Here is a 27511-nt window from a genome sequence, read left to right as displayed (position 1 = left end):
CAGGAAGTGAGCTGAGAAAATGTGAATGAATCATATAACAATGGCAGGGCATTTACAATTCTTTTTTTTTTTTTTAATCTGCAGGGGGTTTCATGACTTTTGTTAGAAATGTACCTTCTTAAACTCAAGGGTGCAGAGTTTGGCCTTTTCCCCAAACTGCCATTTGCATTGTGTGTCTGCATCGTAGAGCTCGCCCGGCAGCTTCTCGGGGTAGCGATACTCCTTGACTCCTTGGGGTTCATCCGATAGGCACAAAGCCTGGGCAGAGCTGGCGGGTAGAACAGAAGAGTGGAATAAATGGATGATGCATTTGGAAGTGTGGCTGTCATCAAAGAACCTGGGAACTTCCTTTTAAGCCATACTTTAGTATATTTAAGTATTGCAGAGTAGCGATTCAATCATCAAACAAATATGTATGACATGTATATACCTTAGTCATTAGCTTCTCAATAACTACTGTATTTTTGAGCACCTTATTGTAAAGACAGACCAGCACTAGTTACAACTGTTTGATTGTGTTTTGCGGTACAATAAATATCTTAGAGTTACTATACAACGTTGAGTTCAAGACATTTTTTTACCAGTGCAGTTCATAAAATTAATTGACTTCCTATAAAAATAAGTAAAAACAAAAAAGCAGATACTGTACATTAGCTTCGGTGCTGTGTCGTGTACCCACGTCATTCAGCAATGATGTTGCACAGCATATGGAAGGTTGAGCAAGTCTAACGTGTAGCAGGATAAAACAGTACCGTGCACCGCAAATGATGATCCATTGTTCCCCACATTTGAGAGCAACGTGGGGTGTTGCTATGGGAACATAACATTCTGACAAACTCTAACCCTGAGCGGTATATTTCAATGTACTCGGCACTCAATTTTGAGCAAAAGAGCCATGTCACCTGCATCCACGGACCAGTGGGGGATTTCCACGATTAAGTGATATCACCCATTCTCATGCGGGGAACTTAAAACTCAAATATAGTTGAACTGTGGGGTTTAGAGAGCATGAAAAGGTGCGCTACTTTGGCCATGTTGCTCTAGCAGAGGATACAAGTGTGCAAAGCAGCGCTGATGCCAATTGAAAACAATTGCTGTTCAACATCGAGCTATCCTTCATTGCTCACGTAATAAAGTTTCTGAGAAAGACATTACAGGATAGACGAGTGCAGACACTCATCCTCGTTCTGTATTTAAAGACAGTTGTTACATACTTACATGACACTCTATCAGTACACATTGTACCAGCTGCTCTTTGCTAAGTCCGAGTCTATATTCTACTTATTATGTCTTTATTGGGATTATATATGGACGGTAATCAGCAACAGCAACACTGATTTACTGCCTTCTTCTCGTACACACACCGACTCTACCTTACTAAGTATTTGTAAAATATTAGCAGGACCAACACGACAGGATCAAATACAACAAGTTCCTGATCCAGTCCCTGTAGTGAATCTCATTAGACTGTACACGTGTTCCTAATGAAGCGTCAGATGAGTGTCTCCGTCAATACTAACTGAGAGGGAAGAATCCTTACATCTTCAGTAAACGACTGGGGGATTAAAAGCGATGGCCGTGCCAACAAAAACATTTGTAAGTGTCCTTTAAGTAGACCTCATCTGTCATGCAAGCTGTCTGTCAAAGTTAGGCATGACTTGTGTTGGCACAGACGTCTCTGTCATAGCTGACTGAGGATAAGAAGGGTTTTAGAAGAAGGGTCAGGTTGGGTGCGATTGCTCAAAGATTCCTTGAACTGAAGATGTGGAGACATCCAGGTGTCTGTCAATGCACCTGACAGAATATCTGGATTTCAATTGGGGAATTAAACCGCAAACGGGCGATGACCCCATGTTGCATCAGTAGCGGCCCGAGCCACGGGGCCTCGTGGGCTCGGGTGTTGATGACTGGGTTTCTTAATATAAGGCTGACAGACCTAATGAGGATGACATCAACCCCTCTCTAATAACCCAGCGACAAACAGCGTGCGTCTCCAACACTGCAAGAGTTGAGTTCACACACGGGTAAATTTAGCAGGGACGCCGTTTCTGTAGCGATCTGGTTTCCAGCTTCTCTCTCCCTCAGACAAACACGTGCACGCAGCCGGACACGCCAACGCAATGCCTGCCATGCAGACTGTCTAGCTCGGATGCGTGAAAAAGTTACTGCACAAACACAGCGACAGCTTTGGTACAAATTGGCCATCAAGTATCTTGGCAGTATATTTGAGTCCTGTGAAATGTTTTTTTTCATGAGATTTTTAAGCCTCACATGCACGGAGACAAATGGAGAATGATTGCTGAAATGTCTAAATGTGTTGAACGATTCCACGATGACTGAGGATCAAATCAGCAACTACCCGGTCGGGAGAGGACCCATCTACTGCCTGAGCCATGTCACGCTGGAGACTAAGTGGTATATTCCAGTCATGGAAAATAGAGAACAATTAGTCACCAGCTGGGTCGTGATTTGATGTTCAACAGACTGAAAACGTAGAATTTAAATGTTGAAAAGAAAAAAATGCAGCCTTAATGAAAATGTATGACTAAGTTCCGTGCCCTTGCTCGGTTCCCTTTTCTCCTCCTTGTTTGGCTTTCTGTTGCAGACGCCGTGTTACTGGCTGGAGGCGGAGCTGCTGAACGCACCTGAGGTTGATGGTCCACACCCACCACTTAGGCTGACTGCTGACAGCCGGGGAACGCCAGATTGTTCCTTCTCGACTCCTGCTACTTATGTGCCGCTTCTCTTTCTCTACATGCTGGCTTCGTTTCACGTGTGCTTCAGCAGCTCCCGCCTTCAGCCATTACCGTGGGTTCTTTCCTTTGTTCTTTCCTTTGTTCCACGGTGCACCTTTTTAGTGACCATTGCCTTTTTGACGGAATAATTTGTGCAAGGAAACTTGCCTGCCTCGACGTCGAGGATGCAGACCTGCACCACACCGTGACAGAACAATTACAGTGGGATTGAGGATCGAACCAGCAACCACCGGGTTGTCATTTTCAATAGAAGTATTGTCACAGAAAATATGAGTAAATGTGGAATTTTTGACTAAATGCTACCTTTTTAGATATATTGAGAATATTGAGAAATATGGCGGGAATTAGCAGACAAAATATGGCGGAATAAGAATGAGATGATTTAGAGGAATAAGTAGATAAAAAATAGAATTTTGTGAAAGCTGTCAAGCATTCCAATCAAGCTATACTTTCTTACTTGAGAAAGCGGCTGAGGTACTGGCGGCTGCACGCTGACCACGAGAAGATACCATTGTGCCCTGCTAATGTGGGAGACATGATGTTTCCTTCTGATTTCTTGCAAATGTTTCCTTCACCGTCATGGACCATTCCAAAACTGAGGAATTGAAAGAAAAGACGGATCATCTACGCAGCCGGAAATGATCATTGGCGTCATCATGACAGGGAGACGTTCTTACTTGTGTCCAGACTCGTGGGCAATGGTGAACGCCAAGCCGAGACCCGTGTCTTCATTAATGGTGCAGCTCCTGTACTTGCTGCACATTCCACTTATGGGGGCAAAGCCTTCAAAGAACAGGAACACAATATTGCATTATAGCTACACGTTGCTATGTATTCTCCTCTGAAAAGCAACATGTAATTTTTGACCATCTACTTCAACAACCACCAATAATTGAAAATCAATCCAATTATTGCAATAAAACAAGCAAATTAAATCAATACAATATACAATAAAACAATACAATGCAGAAAATATCAATTCTAGCGTTAAAATGAGAATAGTTGATGAGGATGGAAGCATAAAAGCGACTTTAAAGAATTATCGAATGAAGGCGGACAGGTCAGTGCAGTTACGGGCGGGTGCCTTTTCAGACCAGTGGGGGCAGCAAAACTACCAAGGTTCTATCGCCCCAGGTCAGGACATTTAAAATCAGCAGGTCATTCATCATGAGAACTACCGTTTGACCCTTCTCTCCCTTTTTGCAACGCTACTAACTCCTTCCGTAATTGGCCTTCAGCATTTAAGAATATCATATGTCCAAATGAACATGCAAAGAGTCAAAGACACCTTTGAACTTTTCTTCTGAGCCTCAACACTTCCAAGTCCAAACTGAATCTGTGTGTGTGTGTGTGTGTGTGTGTACACACGTGTGGCCGCCCCCCAGGAACCCAAAATGAACGGCTTTTCTGACAGTGTGAAGAACAACAATGTGGTAGGATTGCCATGACCGCCAAAGGAGCTGCTGCATTCAGCCATTGTTTGTGTATGAACACATTGAATAGCAGATAAAAAAAAACATTAATCCAAGTAAAAGCGATAATAATTCCAATTTCTATGATCCCTGTCTTGGTTTAACACGTCTCGTAGACATTAGTCTGGAAAAGTCTGGAACTAATTAGTTATCTCCAGCATGAAGTTGAGGTCAAACTCAGATTCCGATTCTTTGAATCGCAGCAATTATTTTCAGCATCTGTTTTTGTGTGTCACACCGTGTGACAAAGGACAGGGGCATATTCCCAGAAGGGGGGGGGCAGAATGGATAAATGCTTGTGGTGCAAGAACAATAAAACCAATCCAATGAGAGGAGTTGATATTCATGCTGCCTTATCAAAACAAGCCTTTGCATTGTTCTACATTGACGTCTGGAACATAAAGGAAATATACGTGATGTATCGTAGACCAGAATACGAACCCAGGGTGTCACAGGGTTCATTCTTCCAGGAGCAGATGTCCAGTCCTGTGAGAAGGATGGCGTGGTCATGACGTTGACCCTCTCGGCCTCCAAGAGTGGACTGCCACTGGCAAAAGCTGTTCAGTGTGTGGTCTGCATGGTGGCTGATCACCAATCCGTCCTGTGACATAACCAGAGGTAGGAGAAATGAAGTAGTTCTTCATGAAGACACTGGAAATGAGAATGAGAGCACCAGTGGAGGACAGTAAACCTGCATTATTTACGCTATCTATGCAGAGGTAGAAAGTACCGTATGTATTGATGAGTACGCTATGAATGAGTTCCACCCCATGACGCCTTTTAGTAGGTTGACGTCCAACAGTGTCCTCAATGTATTTCTATCACAAAACGTTGTCTTAGCATCCTTGTAGACTTCTTCTATGAATGAAAACCTGAATCTGCTTCTTTCCTCCGAGACTTACTAAATAAATGTTTCACTGACACCGCTTTGGTACTCAGTGCCAGAAAATGTTTTCTTCTGTGTTACGTGTTCAAAATGTTCTCACCTGCTCTTCATCGAGAAGCACAAGTCCCACTATTACGATGTTGATGCTTCCTCCTATGGTACCGTCTTTAAAGAGACTGGACACCTACAAGACATGCAGACAAATACTAGTAAAAAAGTAAATCACTGACTGTTTACCGACATAGACAACAAAAAGTTTATTGTTTCCATCTGATACGTAAGTGAATTTCAGTGAAGTAGGATTCTTACGATTGGTCCACAGGTTGTCACGTCCTATCACTCTGGGATTGGGTACATCCAATGCAAATCTGCAATAAAAGCCTGTTGGACTGGCTGTCAAGGCTACTGTGTGTCTCATCGAACATTACAGTAACATGACTGACACCTAATGACGAATGTAAAATACTACATTTCATACACTTTTGTCAAATCAAAAATCAGCAAATTTGACAAGGAAACTACAGTGGCCCCTTAAGTGTGCAGGTACTGTATGTGGCCCTCACTTAAATGGTCTCTCGGTCCCTCACCTTGTCCTTCAGTCAGGCTGAGTGAAAACCACAGGTACCTGTCACTCTTCTTTATCTCATGGGAAACACTCATTCCTTCCTTATGTTCCTTACGTTCCTAGTCTTCTTGCACTGACACATGGATTGACTCAGGACTGTGTTTTGTTACCGAATTGAAGCGAAAACTCTGAGGTCAAAGAGGCAATCAAAACCATTTACCTAAAGCTGAGATCTCCTGAAACACAAGACAGACCATCAAATTCCTAAACAGCTCCAGTGGATCACATCGTTTTCACTCAGCCCGCCGTTTTATGGGACTAATCAAGGTTTACCTTTAACCGTGTTCTTGTTTTAAAGGTGATTACCAAAATAAATGTACATGAAATCTTATTTGTGTCCTAGCAATCATGATGTAACTTTGCAATCGAGGGAATGGATTATCAAACATTGATGAACTTTTATGGACGAATGGGAATCGGTGAGGTCAGGGTCAGTTGCTGTCTGTGAAACTCCATCCCGCGTTGAGGCAGGCTGCGATTGCTCTAACCGGGTATGGACGTGGGAGCCATGTTTTCAAAATAGATGGATTATCTTTGGGTTTGTCAGTCAGTCATTAAGGGGCCAAATGAGCGTGATGGAATTTGCTTGCAGATCAGCTGAGAGTGACGAGATGACACTTTGAGCTCGGCCGTCATGAGCTCACCCGATATCAGTGTCGTGTTTTTAGATGGGTTCTCTCTGATAAGTGAGAATGGCAGTCACTTGACCCCAAATTAGAGTCATAGTACATACGGTTGTCTCCTTGCACCAAACTTTAAAGCAAGCAAAAGTTAGCATGACTTCATGTATCATTTTTTTTAATGTCAAACTACAAGTTAAAATTCATTTTGAAATTGCGTACCGACGTTTACGCCAAGATGAAAAGCCAAAGAACTTGACTTTACTAAAAAGTCAATATCCGTGTCCCCCAAGTAGAAAATTAGCAGATGACAGCCTGTCATCAACAGGACGCTATCTCCAAGTAGCGGTGAGGACAATCTCTTGAAAGTCGCAACTGCTTGAGCGCTGACAAGAAACATGCAACATTTTGACCTCCGACCCCAGCCACCGCAAGTAAGTTGGACCTGACAACATTCAAAATCGGGAAGACCAGAAGCTAAATCCTTTCAACCAATTTGAAGAGCTGTCATGAGGTGACAATGAACTGATTTGACCTTTGACCCACAAACCCCAAAAAGTATGTAAATACAGTCATGGAAAAAATGATGAGACCACCCTGTTTCTCCATTGCAATGCCTGGTACAACAAAAGGTACATTTGGATTAGATTTCTATACGGTAGCCAACATGGTATTCATTCACGCCGATGGTGATGAACTCCATCTGTAGCCACAGCTGCCCTGGGATAGACTGATGGAAACGCGGCAGTCAATTCGTTCCTGCGACCTCTCCGACCTCCATCAAACATTCGTTCACATTCAATCACCAGCGTGGGCACCACAAGAGGCACAGCAAAGGAGAAGTGTCGTGCCAAAGGACAACTGCGACTAGGATGGAGGAAGTGGGGATCAAACCACCAACCTTACAGTTTCTGGATGACCTCCTGAGCCACAAATATAATAATGACAACAAAAAAATTTTTTGGTCGTACAATTCTATCGCAATTAAAGAAGTTTAGTAATTTGGATTTTTCTCAAGACAAAGAAATGTCGAGATGTCAACTCTTAAATGAAAGTCTAATTAGCTATTTTGTTGTCATCACCACATTTACCCAAACAAATGTACCTTAAATTGTGCCAGGCATCAAAAGACTTTTCAGAAACGAGATGGTATGGTATTTTTTTTTCTATGACTCTTTTCTAAAATTGCGGTCACTAAACTAAAACTCTATGAACTGCGTCAGGTCCTCCAGGGGCCGCATTAGCAACCTGGTAACAAAGTTCCAACTCAATCAATGCATTTTTGTTGGGACAAGAAGGTTTCTTCTCACCATATTGAGCACAGTTAGAACATAGGTGGTAATGTTCTCATGGCCATGGCTGTCCATCATCTTTCTGTCTACTACCACCAGAGTTTCCACATTGAGCTTTTGGTTGCTTTGGTTCTTCATGAAAACTGCCCTCCTGTTCCTGGGAATGAACTTGTACTCATCTGGAAATAGGAAGAGGTCCTCAGTTGGAGGTTTGGGCATGTCTGGAAAAACATGGACGGACATCCATTAGCCAAGCAAGAGGAAGTTCCTTCCAAATGATTTTGTTTTAGCTTTGACTAAGTTGTAAGAATAAATAACATTTGTCAAACCAAATAGAAGATACTAAACATCTCTGTAGGTTTGGAAAAATTGTGATACAATATGTTTAACGTTCATTGAGTTGATAACATTGATTTGACTTTATAACTTTGTTGAAGCCTACAGTTATGTATTGTACAGTATGCAAGGTGCTGCACATTATATCTTTACGGGTGTGAACGGGTAATAGGTTTGTGCAACAACAATACTCAAGAGAGACATCTGCTTCAAATTCAAATCTGAGGAAAAACATTCATTTTAATCCGTGCCCATCACCACATTATGAGCACAACTCCAGCAATTATTAATACAAAACGATCCTCCTTAATCGGATGGTCTCCAACATTTGCTGATGTCGGCAGTAGGCAGGTGAGCAGCTGATGCGGCTTTGTGACTAAAACACCATGCAGGTGTTCACTGATGTCACCCTGAGGGAATGAAAACATGCGGCGTGTTTTCACCAGGGACCGGCAGCTGGAGTTGTGCAGGTCAATGGCGGCGGTACCCGTTCAGACTTCTATGACACGGCCAATGTTAACTGATATTGAGGTCGTTGCTCCAGTAAAAACATGAATCACGGTGTAAAGTGAATATTTCAAAAATACGTGTAGTTCCCATAACCCTAGGCAGGTCATGTCAACCAAAACATGAATGGAGATACTTGGACTTGGTGGAAAGCTGTCACCACATACGATGGTGGCGGTGGTGGTTTTCCCAAGGATTGCATTGAACAAAGAAGGTAACATTGTTTCTTGTGTATCATTTTGCCGAATCAAGTCCCCAAACAAAACATAGACGCCTTGGTGACTCAGTCTCTATGAAGAAGTGACAACGCCATTCTATGATTCTGAAGCATGTTAATACTAACAAAAGCATATGCAGCATATTTTATGACAACAGTAATAACGACTATGATAGGAATTGTGGTAAAATATTGTCACATAATAAAACGGAAAAATTCCCTTACATACATTTCTTCCGTCTTCCGCAGAAGTGCTGCCTCTGCCTGTCCTTGTGTGTGTAGTCATCATCTGGCCAATGGCTGTTATGGTAATAGCCTCCAGCGTCATGCTCCCGCTGGTCGTCACGTCTGCCATTATTGCCGCCAGGTTCACTCCGCTGGTTTCCCTGCGGGTCTTCTTCATCTGCCTGCAAGCTCCTTTCAGACTGGTGAGGAGCCGAATCTGGCGATCTCTTCTGAAGCACCCGAGGGTGATGGCCGCCGTCCCCTGCCCAGGCGTCCCTGTCACCTTTGTACAGGATGTGGGGCTGGTGGCTGGAAGGTGCCGTGAAGTTCTCTCCATGGGCAAAGTGGCGGGATACTGGCCTCAGGAAGTAGTCTGCATCCTGAGTGCGGATCAAACCTGTCTGGAGGCAACATGCAAAGTCCAGTTATTCTAAAATGAGCGAGTTGAGTTACCACCAATGCATGGTAGGGCAGTATATGCTATAATATATATATATATATGATATATGAGCAAACATTGAGATATTAGGTTTGGTTATAGGAGATATAGTCATATATTTCATTCATTAGCTTTTTTAAATATGCTGAGGACTAATAGAGAATGACACCCAGGCTATACTTTGGACACCCCCGATAGTGTAGCGATATGAATATCACAGTCTTAACAAAAGCTTTATCTTTGTTTGATTTTCTGTCTTTCTGAAGCAGAAGCATCCGTCGTCTCCAAGCAGACATGGAAAGTAGCCCTCAGGGCAGCAGTCACATATTCCACACAAACCTTCTCCCAACCTTCTCCAGCTATTCCTCCAACCTCCCTATCTGTCTCTGGCGGCAATTAGTCAAGATTCAACTTGGCGCGCCACAATTACTGGCTATGTTTCTTCGTGTTCAACATCTGCTCAGAGTTAGACCTTATCTCAAAATCTAAATAAGGTTGTCAGTTGAAAGACAGTGATGCGAGGACGCATGGTATATACCCTTATTGTATGCTCCCAGTTCACGGGACTTTGTTGCTTCAAATAACCTCACACAAAAAATACTCAGTACTGGTAGCATAGTATGTCTTATTCTGGGATATTTTGTAATAAAAAAATAGAATTCCATCTGCCACTGCAGTGGGTAGTGTTTCCTCAAACGTACTGTTTACTTGGATGCTCGCCCATTTCATCACCTTCATCTGCGGATAAAGTGTGAATTGCTTTTCAAAAGCGTAACAGCCTTCCATAGTAGCAGCTGACCCACAGAGTGCAGTATATAACCAGCGGACACGTCTGGGTTTGCAGTTCAGCAGAAACCTTAGTATGCATAGTATGCATGTACTATGTGTGGATACATACTAGTGTCTGTATATGATATATATATATATACCAGGCAGTCATGCCAGGGCATCGCTATATCTGGATCCTGACTTCTCTCATTTAATGAACATTGACTCTCAGCGTCTGGCTGTGTGTGTAAAAATAATTGCCTCAAAATACAAGCTGCAGTTGTGTAGGGCTGCAGCTCATATACCAATATACTAATACAGGATACAGTCATTGATACACACTGTATTTACTGCATGTTACTTATTAGCCTCACAAGTAGCATTGCTCTTTCATTCGTGTAGGTTAATGTGCATAAAAAAAAACAAAAATGGGTGCATCAACAATGCATACATGTGCCTCAAGAGTAAAGACCTTACAAATTTAAACATTTACACTCCATGCATGTGATCGGTATTGGTAAAGCAGTGTAAATGTTTAAATGTACTACTGACTAAATTAGGCGTCACCAAGGTTTTTTCTTGTCAGAGCTACTTTTAGAAAATGAAAATGGCCAAGAGCTACATTTATTTTCATAGCTTATTTCAGGCCAAACAATCCAATATGCTAGTTTTACCAGAACATGAACAAAACCGCTTCTTAAATCCGTGTGCACAATGCGGGTTTCAAACACAGCGCAAACGATCACTTGTTCACGTAAGCTGGACAGCCGAAACGGGGAAGTGCCGAGACTGACGTGCACCCACCATGGAGTCCGAACTGGTTGCATTGGGCCCGCTGTCACACGTCATCCGACGCAGCCCCGCACACAACGAAAGTTCCTCCTGCACTAAAAGTGCTGCATAGTGTCTGCATGGAGACATTTTTTGATGTACATTTTGCAGAGTGCAAAACTTATATCACTCTCACAAAGACAGGAAGTCTACGCAAAAAATAAATGCAATTTGCTTTAATATGCATATTTTTAACTAATAACAAACAATTCCATAAACTTCACAGTATGTTTTTAAAATAAATCCTGTTTTTGTTTGCACAGAGGCCAGTGAGTCTACTACCGTCAGTAAACAACTGCAAATTGAAAGGTCCCATTCAATTTTTCTTGGCGAAGACAATAGTTATGATGCCTTCCTCTGTTCAGACTGTATGTTTAAGCACTGTCTTTCGCAAAACAACATGCATCCGCTCCTTCACCGAGCCCACCAAGTCCCTATGTTAAGAGATTAGGTCACTCCATTGCCTTTCCTGGCGAAGTCATCAGATTACACGCTGCACTGTACTAGGTGCAAATAGCAGTCATAAAATGCTGAAACACTACTTGGGAGGGCACAAACAGCTGGACTCTATGGAGTCAGGCACATCCAGACAAGCAGCAACAGGAAGGGGGTGGGGGGGGTGCTTAAAAACGGAACTCAGTAAGGAAGTATTTAGTGCATTAAAAAGTGCACCTGACCATGTGTGGAGTCATTTCTTCCTCTCGGCATATATATACATATCAAAAACACGTTGAATTGTTGATTTGGCAGCGAAAGAACGGCCGTTGTTTGAGCATAATTTATGCAACCCAGATGTACCCTCCAAGTCGGGCTAACAATGCTAAATTTAAGCATTCATTGCATTGACAAGGCTCATTGACGCCGCACAATTCTTGCTGATGTCAGTGCAATTGGCCATATGTTGGCTCACCCTCGAACACACATGAGACCACATGGAGACCCATCATCTAACGTTTCCAACTGACTTTCATCATTTCAGTGATCTTGCACGTTTTGCAAAAAGACTGAGGCCACCGGTCCTCTGCTTTTCAAAGCTGCATCCGTCACATCATAAGGCTGATTATGGATATTCCTGGGAATCCCAGACGTTGGATGAGTACGTACCAATCTGTCATTACAACCAATATGAGCCCTGCAGCAAGAAACATACCCATCCTTTTACAAGAGGAAAGCACAAGACCTCCACGTGATTTGTGGATTTCCAGAAGAACAAACGAGGAAATTTTAGATTTTTACGTCACTTTTCAGGCAAATAATTAGGTTGGCTCTGATGAACGCCATTTAGCATCTTTTCATCTTTCCGGAGTGTCAAAAGGATCAGAGAATATCGGGACGACAGACCAGTAAATTTGAAAATTATGAGGTGAGAGTAAAACGCCAATATGGACGCCACTGTGATCTCAGAAACTGCACAGCATCAAATGTACTCGGCATAAAGTTATGTTATTCCTCAGGCACGCATGCTCCGCTTCCTGTCTTTATGGATTGTTGATTCATGCTGTGTTGAAATAATAAATTATCAACAAATACTCTGGACTCACATTGTTAAAAGACACCAAAGACTTCCAAGAACCGCAGCGATGTATGAAGGAGGCGGGTTCACAGTCAAATGAAGGCTACCATGTGGGGAACATTGGCTCACATCATACTCATCACACACGATGGTAGGATTGGGAATGGGAACGGGAATGGGAACACCATCCTGTCCCTACTCCTCTTTACCCAAGTCAATTATCACAGTAGGTCTAAGTCAGGGACTTGGACTAGCATGGGCGGAGTCATCAGCCTCTTTTATTCTCACCATTCTTTGCTTTAAAGTGTCAAAGCCTTTGTGGTTGAAGTCCTTAGTTTCAAAAAAGCTGAAATAAACAAACGGTGGACACCCAGCAGAGCACTAAAACCGCACTAAAAGTCCCATCAGGAAGTACTGACCAAAAGGGGCTCCATTCTCCCCCCATCAGGCACCCAATCAAAACACGAATGAACAAAGTGCAGTGTACGGTTTCAATCTAATGCAACTTTCTTTGTACGACCTCCATTTCTACCATATTATCAATTGATGCTAACGATGGTAAAGCAGTTCCCATAGTTAATTACAGAAAAGATACCTGAATGGTCTCACCTGGTATTTGCAAGTGCAGGCTTGCACGTACACCAATATTGGTTTTGGTCCCTCTGGTCAATATTTACCAAACCAAAGTTCACGGTCCTCTTTTAGTTCTTTGGTGAACATTTTGTTACTAAACAGTAAACAGTATGCAGGGCTATTAGTACTACAGTAATATCTCATTTGTTGCAGCAAAACGTGATAAGTGGATTTCTGCCAAGATTCCTTACCAATAAATTGAGTGTTGTCGTAGTTAGACCAAAGAAAACCTGTTTTCTTAATATGTTTTATATATACGTATATTCGGGATTATTGTGGCTGTTGTCAGGCAAGTCAAACCTACACTAAAAGCCTCTTGTTCCAGCGATGGAATCTGAACATCACTGACACCTAGTGACCAGTATAAAGTACTGCATATTATTAATTCAACCACGTTCCCATTCATGTAAAAGATAATATCGGTCAGAAATCCCAGGACTCGCTTGAGAATCAGTTTGTGTGGTGCACAGCAGAATAATACATGCCGCCATTACTAAGGATAAAGATCGTATTTTAACATCTGTCTGGGTGTTGTAAGGATAGCGAGGAAGCAGTCGATCAACAATCTCGTTATTGCAGAAAGAAAACGTCTACTTCTACTACTTCTGTCAAAACATCAAAAACCTTAACTGTCCTCTGTGTATGCAGCCGTCCTCCTCTTTCATTTAATTATTTGTGCTTATATTCCTGAATTGTATGTTCTTATGGTCTTAATTCCTTGTACAGTGGGATTTATTAGGCAATTTTGGTCAAATATCCGATTTGCACCAAACCTCCATTTCCATCACAGTCCAGGAGCGGAACTCACACGTAAGCCGAGGACCACCTGAACTGCATTTACAGCATCTGCCTTTTGAAAGGATCCTTTAGTGTTTTCAATGCTGACACACACAAAGAAGCATCCCCGGAGTGCCATTCTCCGGGGTTATAGAGGGTCATTCCCAGACATGGCAGTGGTTTTTCCCAACGATAATCCCAAACTAGCAGAGGCCAGCATGGAATCTATTGAAATCCAGTGAAATAAAGTCAATAAAAAAAACAACAGAATGGGAATGAATGGAAATGTGGTCAGACTGCTTCACACTGTCTGGAAATAATTGGAATGACATGTCTTCTGCTTTGTACTTCAACTTGAACTTGAAAAAAATAACATTGTGGAATTGATCAGCCTACTGTGAATGTCAGTTCAATGCTGAGCGGATTACACTTGTATTAATGTAGTCCTTTGTTCCCTTCAATGCTAAGAGGACTAGCATTGCAACTTGTGGTCTTATGGTGGAGCTGCTTCACTTAAGCTCAATTATTGTCATTCCCTCATTATTTTTACGCAGCAAACAGGACCACCAAGGAAAGAACTGAACCTCTGCCAGGTGTCTCCACAGAACAAAACAAGGGGATGGAGGCTAGGATTTGCCTGAGCAGCAATAAGCCAAATGCGTCAGATGAAGACACGCACATACGTACACCTTCATCCATTTCAATGCAGTCAATTCGTAGCTTTTCACTCTTTTCCTATTTAACCAAAGCTTCTGGATATATAGTATTTATATCATCAAGGCTAAACCCGGTTTCCTTCTTAATCTGTCCTGCCTAATCCCAAATCAGATCAGCAGCTAATTTGTAATTTAGTCTTCAATATCTCCAAATAGTTTCTATTTTTGTGGGAATCCAGAGATTGAAAGCGAACATCCAACGAATGTTTACACTGTCACTGACAAACTGAACAAATATGGCTGGCTTATGAATCACTCGTACATCAAATGCTTTGCGTACGGAAATGTTCTGAGTGACCGAGAGACCTGGCTCTTGGACCCCCACCACTCATTCAGACCCTCCTGCAATCCGACCCCGGGCACGTTCAGACTCACCATCCCCATGCATGTCGACAGCGCCACCGACGAATTGACCCTCAACCTCAGTGACCCCTGGTAAAAGCAGAGGTCGTCCTGGTGGTAAGCCCTCAGGCTCTTGGTGCCGTTGTTTCCCAGGACCTGGACGGTGAAGCCAGGTGCAATCAAGCTCTTCCAGGTCTCCTTCAGCTCCATGTGGAAGTCCTGCCCCAAGCCGCTCACACGGAAGTAAGTCGTTTCGCTGCCGCCATCAGCGTTTGACGAGGATGCATCTGGAGACAAGGATCTGCGTCGTCTGCGCTGGTGGTGGGCAATCTCGTGGGAGACGTACACACCTTGGTGGTCCACCTCATAAGGAGATACCAGCTCATATTCTGGTCGGGATTAGAGAATAATAGTTTCATAATTGAGTCAAGAACAACAATCTTCTATACATATATTATATTACATCCTTCTATGGTATATTGTTGTACCTATTGAGTACCTATTCAAGGAACTGGATGTAGAAAGGGAATTTGAGATTGATTTACATCGAGCCCAAGCGTGTGCCAAAATACTTACGGAATATATTCACAATGGTTCTCTGCTTTGTAATGACCCGATGCGCTTGACTAGCTCAGATAGTCAAGGTCCAGAGATCACAGTCTTTCCTTGGTGTTTGGAATATTTGGGAGTCGGCGTCTTATTCCACTTGAAGGTTTTTTTAATGTCTTTCTTTCATATGTCTTGGTTTTCACCTCATTACGGCCATTTACAGCCCGTATCGCTACAGTTTTGAACAACTGCCACATACAGTAATTCCAACTCATGGGGACAATGGGACAGAAAGCTGAGAGGAGGGCAGTGAACGTCTCAGTCTTCACTGTTTCATAGCTTCTTTCGGACCTGAACGCATCAGCAGCAGCGACATCCCAACGTCGTGCTGCATGTATCGCCAACAAACACACATCTCCAGTCCATTCATCCTGGGAACGACGCTTTGTCATTCTCATTCCACGCATATGAGATGCATTCACGGACACTCAAAACACCACAACAGCTTTATCACGTGTCCGTGTGAGTAAATTAACACAAAGATGAAGAAAAACATGAAGTGAATATTTTTATTACTCTTTTCGTAATTCGGATGTACAATTTACAAAATGTAAGTACTATGCTGGAATAATACACTGAAAAAATTTTACTTAAATTACGTGATGTCTATGAACGCAACTTGTGTGATTCAAATGTTCTGCTACTATTAAAGAGACAAGTGTTGGACAAATGGATTTTTGGACTTGTGTGGTATCTTTTAGCCTGGTTGGCCTATTCAGTTCATTTGGAGATGTTAATACATACCCAGATTGATACCCTGTCCTGGCATTGATCTTTCTGTTCAATACATAGAGTCAAATTTGGTATATTTAATGGTGATGAACCACCCCACGCCTATTTTCTATGCGGCTTATACTCACTAAAGCCTATCCCAGCCGACTGGGCGGGAGGCAATGTAGACCCTGGACTGGTGGTCGGCCAATGGCAGGGCACATATAGACAAACAACGGTAACACCCACATTCATACCTTTGGACAATTTGAAGTGGCCGATGAAGCTAAAATGTTTTTGGAATGGGGGAGGAGAACCGGAGCACCCACAGAAAACACAAGCACAGGTAAAACATGCAGAGATGCCCAAACAATGATTGTGAAATATTATCTTCTTGTCCTCGTAATAAGCAAACCTGTACCAGTGGATAAAAAAACGCTATGCTATTAGGTGAAGTCTTCAAAACAATAAGAGGATCTACTGGCATTCATCAGTTTAGTGACATAGACCTCTACATTGCCACTAGGACTTCTCCCCATCATGTCTCGCCTAGTTTTGCTGGGAGGGTCAAAGAAGAGTTACAAGCAACGGAAGGGATGGAGACACTTTAGCAGAAAGTGGATCATGTTTGACCTCCTGTTTTACTACAGTTTTTACCATAGCTGAGGTCAAGTAACTGCAGGTCATAAAGGCAGATGGTCCCGGGCATGCCCTCGCAGGGCCGCTACATCCCTAATGGCTCCCGGTAATTGAACCAAAAGTGTAGTTAACCTTTTGGACCACTCCACAATGGCTTTTCCAGAGGTGGACACCATTCCACTCCATGGTATAGTAACTTTGCGCTCGCCAGTAAGTCGGGCAGCCAGTAACTTAATCCTTGTCTTTAAGACGCTTACATGCAAAGATTGATGTGACCGATGCCTGGGGAGATGCTATCAACCATTCTGGAGTGTTAATGGTGTGTGTCTGGTAGTAGAAGCTATCAAAACCTTCATGCACTTGATGAACTTTGGGCCTGTGAGTCACCAACAAGCAAACATATTCAATTTCACCGTCGCCTTGCTGTGCCAGTGTCATGCAACAGGAAAGCGATACACAGTAGAATTATCAGCTAAAAGCCAACGTAAATATGGCAGCAACCTTGGACTTGGCGGTCAACAAAAGCCGGTCTCAGTTACTGCAAATTATGGCCTGTTTGAAGAAGCCCACATATTGATTAAAAATAGCGCAGGGGCAGCGACAGCGTGTCATCAGCGTGTTTGGAACGAAGGTGCATCTTCATGTTGACATGAAGCACATCCTCTCAGCATGACCGATGCTTATTCATGGCTACATTTATTTTTAAGCAGGGCGCTATACTGAAATTTTGAACACGGGTGGTCACAGCGTGGAGCTCATCTCCAGCCCTTGAAGTGTTGTCGCCCTGTGATCTAACCACAAAGACCCCAAGGAGCAATCAAATACTTCAAGTCTGAAGCGTCTACTTTGCAGACATGAAGGCACTTAGGTAAAACACAGAATATCCTTCCTATCTTGATCCACCTTCCCCCAAACACATTTAAGTCCACTCTTGTTTGTCCCACACCCGCCCTTAACTCAAAAACCATCTGCAGTGACCCGTGTCTGACAGTATACAAACAAAGAGCTGCGGGAACTGAGCACACAAGCACACACATATCTTGTCTGATGGACCGAGACGAGATCCTGCAGTGGTTAGTTTGTTGGTTTAGTGGCTCCTGAGTGCCATTAGTGGGCCCGCTGATACGAGGTCTCACTAGTGGGTACCCTGGTTTAGTTTTAACACACTCGACATGTGACCTCTTTCAAAACCCACTTTAGCAATCTCGTATGAGGGTTAGACACCATCCCTGACCGAAGGTTCCTGAATCACATCAACTTTTGCATTGAGAAGCATTTTGAATGGCTTACTTGGCACAGGCTCTGCTTATCATGCCAACTGGAAAATAAACTACTAATGGAATGGAGGCTGCATGGCCAAAACAGTTGCTGATGCAGCAAACCACCCGTTTGCGATGAAGAAGCAAAAACAGATGACTGTCAATAGCATCAGTGCAAATATATGACGTCATTCCTATTGTATGATAGAAGACAAACATGGACAATCAATTATGCTATCAAAGTTACAGACTGCAGCTAATCAGTGTGAATAGCGCCCCACAGCGGCGAAGAGAGACACTACATGACATATGTGAGCATCGTTAGATACTGAAAAGGATGCAATGCATGTTCCATGAAAAAAATCTATATTAATATGTGGGCAAGTAAAGTTCCTCCTATCATATTAATTATACCAGCCATACGAATGAAAAATGTATCATACCTGTGTCCTGAGGTAAACCGAGAGAGTGAAGTACAGCTGAAGTGCCGGGAGATTCAACATTGGCCGCCCCAACATTTAAAAGAACACCCTGTAAAGCAACAGAAATGAGGATTTAATATGTTAGGCTGAAATGTAAGCACAGCCAGTTTAATCCTAACATGACACCTTGTCATTGATGAGTCGACAACTTTAGGAGCTCAGCATACGTCTGCAGAAATGGTGCATTCAAGTGACTTACTTGACTCAGTGCAGCACTGCAAGCCAAATGGAAAAAGAACACCGTCCTCAACAGAGCCATTGTCTTTGGAAAGGTCCGGAACAAAGCCACCATGTCTCCTGATGCCCCCAATTTCCTGTCACTTCATGAGATGTTTCAAGGTGTCAAGGAATGACACAAACCTGCAGAGCCTTCACATGCAGAGTTCTTCTCCCTGTCCCACTTTGTCCCCCCTTTCATTTCCAAGAGTTGTATTCTCAAGCTCTCCCGGCAAGCCTCTCTCTCCCTCTCTCTCTCTCCCCCCACCCTCTCTCTCTCTATCCTGCTATCCCCGCACCCTTTTGACTCCCACTATAATCAGTGAAGGTCTTAAACAGTCGTCAGTACTGCTATGAGCACACCTCCGTAGTACTGAGCCACTAACTGCTTCTACCAGATATGGCATCAACCTGCGCTCACCCAGCACAATCTATTCCTGAAAACTTCAAGGGGACCCCTTTTGTGACCTATAAATGGAGTTAGAATGTTGTATTTTCCTGGTAAACGACACCAAAGTTTTGGATCAGGAGGTTTGCACATTTAGAAGTCAGCCCTGAAAGAATTTGGGATGGCTCAAAACGATCGGTTTCAAAAGGCGTGGTAAAGCTGCCCCTTTGTGATGTCACAGAGGGGTGGAAAAAGCTAGCCTTTCTGATGGCGGCATTAGGAATAAAAATTATATATAACACACGACAACAACCAACAGTCTTATTTAAAACAGCCAAGACTGTTAGACCAACTTTGTTTCATATTCCAACAGTGAAACTTGAAGGTAGAAATGAGGAAGCCATTCTGTTCCTATTCTATGTGCACCAATCAGATCTTTCAGTTCGGTCCGTCTTGTGTTTGTGTGACTAAATAAATTCAGGTTGTGTTGTTGCACACCTGCCATGTTTATTTGTTTATCCAAGTGTTTGAATCTTGCTCTTTGAGGTGGAAAAAGTCGCAGATGAGATATGTTTATTGTCAGGACTATTTACACTTGAAGTCCGAGTCCATGCTTCGAGTGCCAGCTCCAGGTCTGGGGATGTGATCCCGCCCCAAGTGGAGGAGTTTAGGTACCTCAGGGTCTTGTTCACGAGTGAGGGAAGGATGGAACGTGAGATCGACAGGTGGATTGGTGCAGCATCTACGGTGATGGACTCTGGACTCTGCATCCGTTGGTTGAGGTGAAGAGGGAGCTGAGCTGAAAGACAAAGTTCTCAATTTACTCAATCTCCATTCCTCCCCTCAACTATCGTCATGAGGTCATTTGGGTAGTCATGGTATTCACAAGATCGCAGGTGCAAACGGCCAAAATGTGTTTTCTTCGTAGGGTGGCGGCCCTTTAGTACTGTCATCGGGGAGAACCTTGGTGTAGAAGCACTGTTCCTCTGCACTCAGAGGAGCCAGATGAGGTGGCTCGGGCATCTGGTCAAGTTGTCTCCAGGATGCCTCCCTGGGGATGTGTTCAGGCACGTCTGACCGGTGAGGCCTGGAGGAAGACCCAGGACATGTTGGAGAGACTATGCCTCTCAACTGGTAACGCCTTGGGATCCGCCGGGAGGAGCTGGACGAAGTAGCCAGGAAAGTCTGGGCTTGCCTGCTCGGGCTGCTGCCCAGAGACCCGACCTCGGATAAACGGAAGAAAATGGATGGATGGCCATTAGCTCTACATTCGACTACGGACCAAATCTACCAAATCAGATTTGACGATGAAAATCCTCAGTCAAAGACAGGCCTCGTAGATCCTGAGCCTCTGGTAGTCAGGATCTTCTGACCCAGTGTAAATCAGGTGGATTCTACCCACCATGCAATGGGTCATTTGTGATGGATTGAAGAAATCCAAACTCTGACCCTGCTCAATCTGCTCATCATTCTCCCACCTCACTTGTATTCAGCAGCTGTGCAGATAGGCAACTTGCCAGCACGTCTCGACTCTCCACGGTGGTTCACAAAAGTACTCAAGGGTGTGGGAGCCAGATAATCGGGAGCGCTTGTTTCATATTCCTGGAGCATTTCATCCTCCCCAAAGAAATCCAGATGAGATTACAGAATCTCAGCAGGGGACGCGTGATGCTTTACGGTGTGATCGTTTGGACGCCTGGTCAGGCTCCGGATGGGAAGGAATGGAATTTAAGAAGTGATTGAAAGTGGTTTTGGAAAGTCTGCATGGAATTTCCACGCATCGGCCACAACATTAGGAACATCTGTATAATATACCGAAGTCCAATCCCCAAACTGAAAAATACGGTTTTGACTGACACGTTTTGATCGTTTACCAAAATGTTTATTATTACTGAGAAGTGTTAATATTTCCAGTCGACACCAAATACCAAATCTTACATTTGTCAGCATGCAGTTCTACACCAATGCAATGTCCAACCACAATAACAAACATATAGTTAAATACCCCTCACGCCTGTCAATCTAAACTATTATTTTAGTTATTTAGTTATTATTTTCATTATTTTGTAAAGGCCACATTTTTGATGTCATGTCTCACTAGATTGCTATATTGAAGCGTCATGTGCCTGTTTTTCCTCAAAAGTGCCTCAAGTGGTGCCAGAAGGAGACAACGCAGAGTTTATATCAGCAGTTTGTCAATCGGGATGCTTATGGAAAAGAATCGAAGGGAAGGAATATTTTCTTACAGTTTACTGGGGTAACTGTCAACTTCAGGGTAATATGTTCTCAGCCAATAAAAAAAAACCTGATCCAGCTTTTTTCTTTAGTTTGCCAATCAACAGCGATAAAATCCCAATTCTTACCATATGTTTGCTAGCTCGGAGTGACAGCTGCTGCAGAAGATATGTGACCCCCCCACCCCCGTCCCCGCCCCCCTGCCCCATTTCTGGCATGAATACACACATAAAACATAGATTGTGTCACTTGTATCATATGTGCAGTGTGGGTAAAAGATATCGCACAGTACGTCTGTTCATTAATGCCAAAAATTGTCGGATGATTGAAAGTTTTTTATTCATTTTTATTAAAGCATGCCGAGCGCTTTCATGTCTGTCGGGAGGCAAACAGTCGAGAGAGAAATAAAAGACAAGATAGTCATTTGAGAAGGCTGAGCATAAATTACCATCCCGTGCTCCGCCTTGACCGGACTGCCGTGAAGGGTCTGACCTTTGAACCCTGAGACTGGGAGGCTGCCGTATGCCTCCCAGTCTGCCCGCCCGCCTGTTTGACTGCTTGTTTGTCTGTCCGGCCATGCAGCTATCAGATGGAGCATTTCCCTGCCTGTCGGCCTTTCATCTAGTGACGGATGACGGGAATGAGCTAGCACTAGCAGGGATTTCCTGACGATCTGTTTTATTAGATTCGCTCACTTCACACGTTCATGAAATGAAAAAACGCTAGCGTGCTAACAATAATGTCTGGCCTCTGATGCAAAGCGAAAGTGAATGTACGTCTCACGCTAAGGTGCCTCAGGTTTACCTCGTGTCTCTTGATGGTTTTCCCTGCACTCCCTCATTTGAATGACTGTGTGCAAAGCGCTCCTAAGTCAGTTACGTTGTTTGAGTGGGAACCTGTACATGCACGTGCTCACATGTTTGTGGTCTTTGTGTGTGTGTGCGTGTGTGTGTAGCGTAAGCTGACGGCAGCTGTAAAATTCCTCTCTGAGCCTCACAGAAGGGAGGCTGATGGGAGCTGACAGGGAGCAAGAGTGAAGGGAGGTGGGAGAGGAAGATGAAGGTGAGAGTGGAGCAAAGGGAGATGTTAGTTGCCAGGAAGTTTGATGACTGCAGGTTTAAGTCCAGCTTTGCACAAAGCCTGGATTCACCGTTTCATCTTGACCTTATCAAACTTGCCCCATGCACTGTGGATTTTGTCACTCAAGACTAATGTTTCATGTAAATATTTGCAGATGGTGAAAAACTTTGGCTTTGGGCCACTGCTGGACCAGTTCCCGGGTATTCAATTACTCTAACTTAACAAAACTGTAAAGGGCATCTATTTTCATGATTTTATAAAGTTAAATATTATAAAATAAAATTTTTGTAATCTTGTTTTGTTTTGTTATTGTATTTGGTGATTCCCAGCAAGACAAAAATATTTTCATCTGTCACCGGCATTTCACACAGGACTGTTTTTGGGAACGTGAAATATTCTTCAAACTGTTGCTGAATCGAGAAGCAGCACACCTTCACTGGGAAAGGTGCATTAATGTCGCCGTGCGTCCACGCGGCGTCCTCACGCCCAGCTTCTCCTGAGCTCCACCGCACCAGCAGTGCTACATTACCACTCTTAGTTCATACACGGTAAGTCAGGGGTCTCCAGCCAGTAGATCACCAGCTTCCAGTTGCTCCTAAACACTTTTCAATTAGCTCTCCAAAAACTGTTTTATACGTATAAAAGATATTATGTGTTTCGGCTCTATAGGAGTCAATACAAAGGGTATAGAAATGAGCATAATAGCTACCCTTTAATGTTCTTATCAATTACAGTAAAAGCGTTGAAATGATTCACTTGTTAGGTAATAAATATAAATAATAATATATAATAATAATAATATAATAATAAATAATCCCCAGGAGGATTTTTAAGGACTGCATTTAGCTCAGGAACATTAATATTTAAAGCCCCCAAATGACCATCTATGCCCCTACTGGTTGGTAACGGCATGGGAGGTCTTGTTTGACCCAGATTCATCACGTGGGCAGTGTGATTGTTCACACTGGGACACAAGTGACTGGGTATCAGAATTATTCCTCCAGATTATACATATAGTGACTGTGGTTAGCATACATAATGACTATGTTCATTATCTTTAGTGTTGGATTCAGATTATTGCCTGTGGTGTGTTTGAAATGTGTTTTTAACAGTGTAATCCAGATTGTTTAAAGAATACCAAAGCTTATTCTGTTACATCTACTCTAACTATTGAGAGACAAACATGAGAGCACAACACATCTTACTGTTTTTTGTGAGGCCAAGATTAAAAATGAACAGCTGGAGAATTGTGCTAATTATTGGTAGTCGGGTTATGTGATCACTGAGGCAGAAAAAGCATCTCTGGAGGGGTGTAACCTAAAACCAAAGTGGCCAGTCTTATGACACTCTGCAAGAGTAAGAGCCTGCTAAAGTTCATCACCTCTGTATTGTGTAAGCAGTCCGGTTATAATACCCCCTTCATCATTGCCTCAATGGAGTAACTGTTTTCCACAGAGATGGTGAATTTTAATTAGACAAGTGGTTAAGAATGTGGCCTGTGACAGCAGGGTTTGGTTCCCTCGAAAAGCAAATGCGTGAACTAAGGTACCCGTGAGCATGGTACCCAGATTCTCCAAGTGCTTGCACGGCTGGTAAAAATATCATTGGATCCATGTAAAATATGCTCAGATTTTTGCTCAATGCCATACATTATAGTCTTTTAACAAATCACTACATTTGTAACAAACAAATACTTTCTTTTTAAGGAAATATGGCATTATATGGCATTAAAAGCCTTCATCTGCATGTCACTTTCACTGCAGTACTCCACCTGTACTGTGCAGTAGCTCTGACACATCCACAGGAAATTGCACCGACACCCCAAACATTTGCATGTCTCAATACTGGTGGCTGGACGTTGCCCAGCGGGACAACTTGTCTGGCCAAGACTCCCTGACCCGCACAAGCAGCCACTGTCCGTCCAGAGGTGTTTAGCTTGCGGGTCTGGCACGGCCATGAGGGGCATAATAATTCTTCTCATGTAAAAGTTAGTTTTGACATCATTCACAAATCATGTCACCTACTTGGGACTTCAGAATCAGCGTCGGTCCATGTCCTGTACATTATTTTAGGTTTTATAGTGTTTTTTTTTAGCCAAACTTCAGATTTGCCTTTCAGGGTCGTCAGCACTTTTCCATGCTCTGATTGGTTGGTGAAAGCAAGACTGGTGTAAGTCCACGATGCTCATTACATCTGGCTGAACGTCAACTTTGGAAGCATCAGTTTCCTGCCAATCAGCGGCAGACATTAGTCACTGACTCAAAGTTATTGGAAGTAAGGTATGAGACCATGTATTCAAAGATAAGGGGACATTCATTATTAATCTGGCAATCTGGCAATCTGGCAATCTGGCAATCTGGCAATCTGGCAGACACTCATTGTTTCTGCCAGTACGGTGCAATGGTAATATTGGTGCATAACGTGGGCCTCCATGTTTTAAGTCCCAGGCCCAGGATTATTTATTATCCAGCCATCTATTTACTGTACCGAGATCAGAATACATCTAAAGCTGGGCTGCTGAAGCTGAACCCCTTTGGCAGAACTCTTGTAAGGAACCGCCTCCTCCCGCATACCAAAATGGAGCTTATATTTGACCAATAATCTGCACCTTGCCCTCACTAGGGTCACAGGTATACTGGAGTCTATCCTGGCCAAGAGGTACACCTTGGATCTGGCCTATAACAAATGCACCGTCCGCCACTGCATCCTTTGGGGAGGAGCGAGTTCAATGCCAATTCCAATTCTTGAAATCAATTGAATGGAAATTTCAAATGTCGTATTTTGCACAAGCCCCATGAACACATCTATCAGTTTTTACTTCAACCTTATCCAGTATATTGTCGTCATAAATCGTGCTCATACATTTCTGTAGAACTGACCTGAAGTTAACTTGAGTCAGGATAGATTTGAGCCGCGGAGCTGCATCAAAGAGCTGCACCACCTGCACTTTAATCATAACTCAGCATTTCCCTCATTGGTGCATAATGATCAGTCCAAAAGACCAGCAACTGCTTTACCTCCCAAGATAATCAAAGTATGAAAAGCTCACAGACCACCCAAGTATTTATGCACAAATACTGCATGGCACAGACAGCGCCGCTGAATGTGGAGTTGTACTTTTCCATCTCGTCGTCTGAAATTAGAACTCCAAAGACTGCAGTTACACATTCAGATACCACGTCGGAGCTAATAGTTTCTTTCCTAACCTAAGCGCCGCAACTTTCTTCAGAAAAACTATGTCTGTCCATTTATGCTCTTCAACTGTGCCACGGTTTTGTCCTGACATGAAGTGGAGACTGTTTGTGGTCACAGAACCTTCAGGCTCCCTACGTCAAGCCTATCAGAGTCGAGACAAGCTGAGCCGCACCTTGATACTTTTTGTGTTACTGAAGTAGTATTTTGTCTTTGGTATCAATCATGCTATTTATTTATATGCTGTTTAGGTTTATTATCCAATTTAAAGCTTAAAAATGAAAAAGTGACACGCATCCAACGCTCCAACAACACTTCTTCGGGTCATTTATCACATATGAGGACGCATTGGAAAAACAACGATAACAAATACACAATCCTTACAGGTCACCACCTCCGTCAGCATGTGTCATCATCACAGTCGGATAGGATGCCCTCAAAGCTTTATTTTGGTTGGGGGGTTCAAAGGTCCCGGGGCGCAAGTCGAGAGAAGCTGTCATAGTAGCCCGCGTGATTCTGTCAGTCAACCTGAAAACATTCGTTTGGAAGCTTCAAACATACAACATGTGTGCAAAATCTAAATTACAGAAAACCTACGGTAAAAAATACGGTATCTATATTTCATCACACATCAACTAGTGCTGGGTTAAACGATTATTTTTGTCATCAATTAATCTAGAAATGTTTTTTGATGCATCGATTAATCTAACTATTCATTTTTAAAAACGATTACATTCAATTTCAATTTGACTATCGATTATCTCCCCATAATTTGACAAATATAGCGATTAAAGTTAATTTATCTCCATGAATAAAACCAATATATTTGTATTAACAAGTATATTGTATTGAACAATACAACAATAAAGCGCACAATGGAATCCTATAATAACAAAAATAATAAATAAATGATTATTATCTTTGTGTGCGAGGCCATAGCACAAGTTACGTGGTGGTCGTGGCGTTGTTACAGCGTCAAAAATGTTGTCATGGTCGATCATGTCGGCCGGTGAAATAATCAGCCATGTTTCCCACAGAAATTGTAGGATGGCGGTCAGAAGGATCACAACACCAACAGAGACCTTGGGTGGCTTCAAGGGTCACCTGACAATGAGTGTCATCTGTCACTGAACTCCACATGACCTTGAAACCAGTGGAAAAATGTGACAAAGGTGAGCCGAGCAGGTTATTTTCCCAATGTCTTTCACACCTTAATGATAGTCCAATGGATGCTTGTAATTCCATTTTCCTGGAAGTGTTTCTGAAACAGGCAAGGCTAAGTGATTACTCAGCAGGGGGTCGTATTATGAAGCTCATTCTTTCAATTAAGACTGATAACAACAAAGTGGAATAACGCTGTGAAGAGAGGCTACCTTTTTTCCCTCCCATGGAAAGTATTCCCACATGATTTACTCAACACGTCTCTGTGTGTATTGAAACAAGTCAGACTTTTACCTTGTGTGTGGGTGTCACAGCCAATTTGCCTTCTCGTCGCATTGAACGTGTTTTCGCACTTTGTCCCTGTTACTCATCCAGCGGAACCACCAAAGTCAACCACAGTTTGTTTTGTGATGCTAATAGTTAGATGCGTGAGGTTGTATCTGTTTGCACATTCTATGAGCTTTTTGCTCCATACTTTCAATGTAAATGCAGCATTTGTGGAAGACTTTTCCATATTTAAAATGAAGTAGTATTACAGGTAGTATTTGGTATTAAAACCACTACCCTCGTCTCCAAAGTACCAC

At 43.0% G+C, this 27511-nt stretch overlaps 1 protein-coding gene across 5 annotated transcripts in view; it reads right to left on the bottom strand.

Annotated features, from left to right (window-relative positions):
• LOC131105271 (A disintegrin and metalloproteinase with thrombospondin motifs 16) overlaps positions 1-19040 on the bottom strand; it is a 39950-nt gene extending 20910 nt beyond the window's left edge. The window contains exons 1-10 of one of the 5 annotated variants that reach the window (XM_058053221.1): positions 18855-19040; positions 18617-18704; positions 14989-15344; positions 8941-9337; positions 7670-7872; positions 5215-5298; positions 4670-4829; positions 3434-3539; positions 3214-3351; positions 115-268 (exon numbers count right to left, since the gene is read on the bottom strand). In XM_058053221.1, coding sequence (XP_057909204.1) covers positions 115-268; positions 3214-3351; positions 3434-3539; positions 4670-4829; positions 5215-5298; positions 7670-7872; positions 8941-9337; positions 14989-15344; positions 18617-18704; positions 18855-18947 — 1779 coding nt within the window. In that variant the 5' untranslated portion in view covers positions 18948-19040. Of the gene's footprint in view, positions 1-114; positions 269-3213; positions 3352-3433; positions 3540-4669; positions 4830-5214; positions 5299-7669; positions 7873-8936; positions 9338-10947; positions 11040-12515; positions 12665-14988; positions 15345-18616; positions 18705-18854 lie in introns of those variants that run through there. The other 4 variants (XM_058053224.1, XM_058053225.1, XM_058053226.1 and 1 more) reach the window with 4 other exon arrangements.
• Between the last annotated feature and the right edge of the window lie 8471 nt (positions 19041-27511).

Source organism: Doryrhamphus excisus, chromosome 17 (assembly GCF_030265055.1).
Source record: "Doryrhamphus excisus isolate RoL2022-K1 chromosome 17, RoL_Dexc_1.0, whole genome shotgun sequence".
NCBI lineage: Eukaryota > Metazoa > Chordata > Actinopteri > Syngnathiformes > Syngnathidae > Doryrhamphus > Doryrhamphus excisus.
This window is presented reverse-complemented; position numbering and strand designations above follow the sequence as displayed.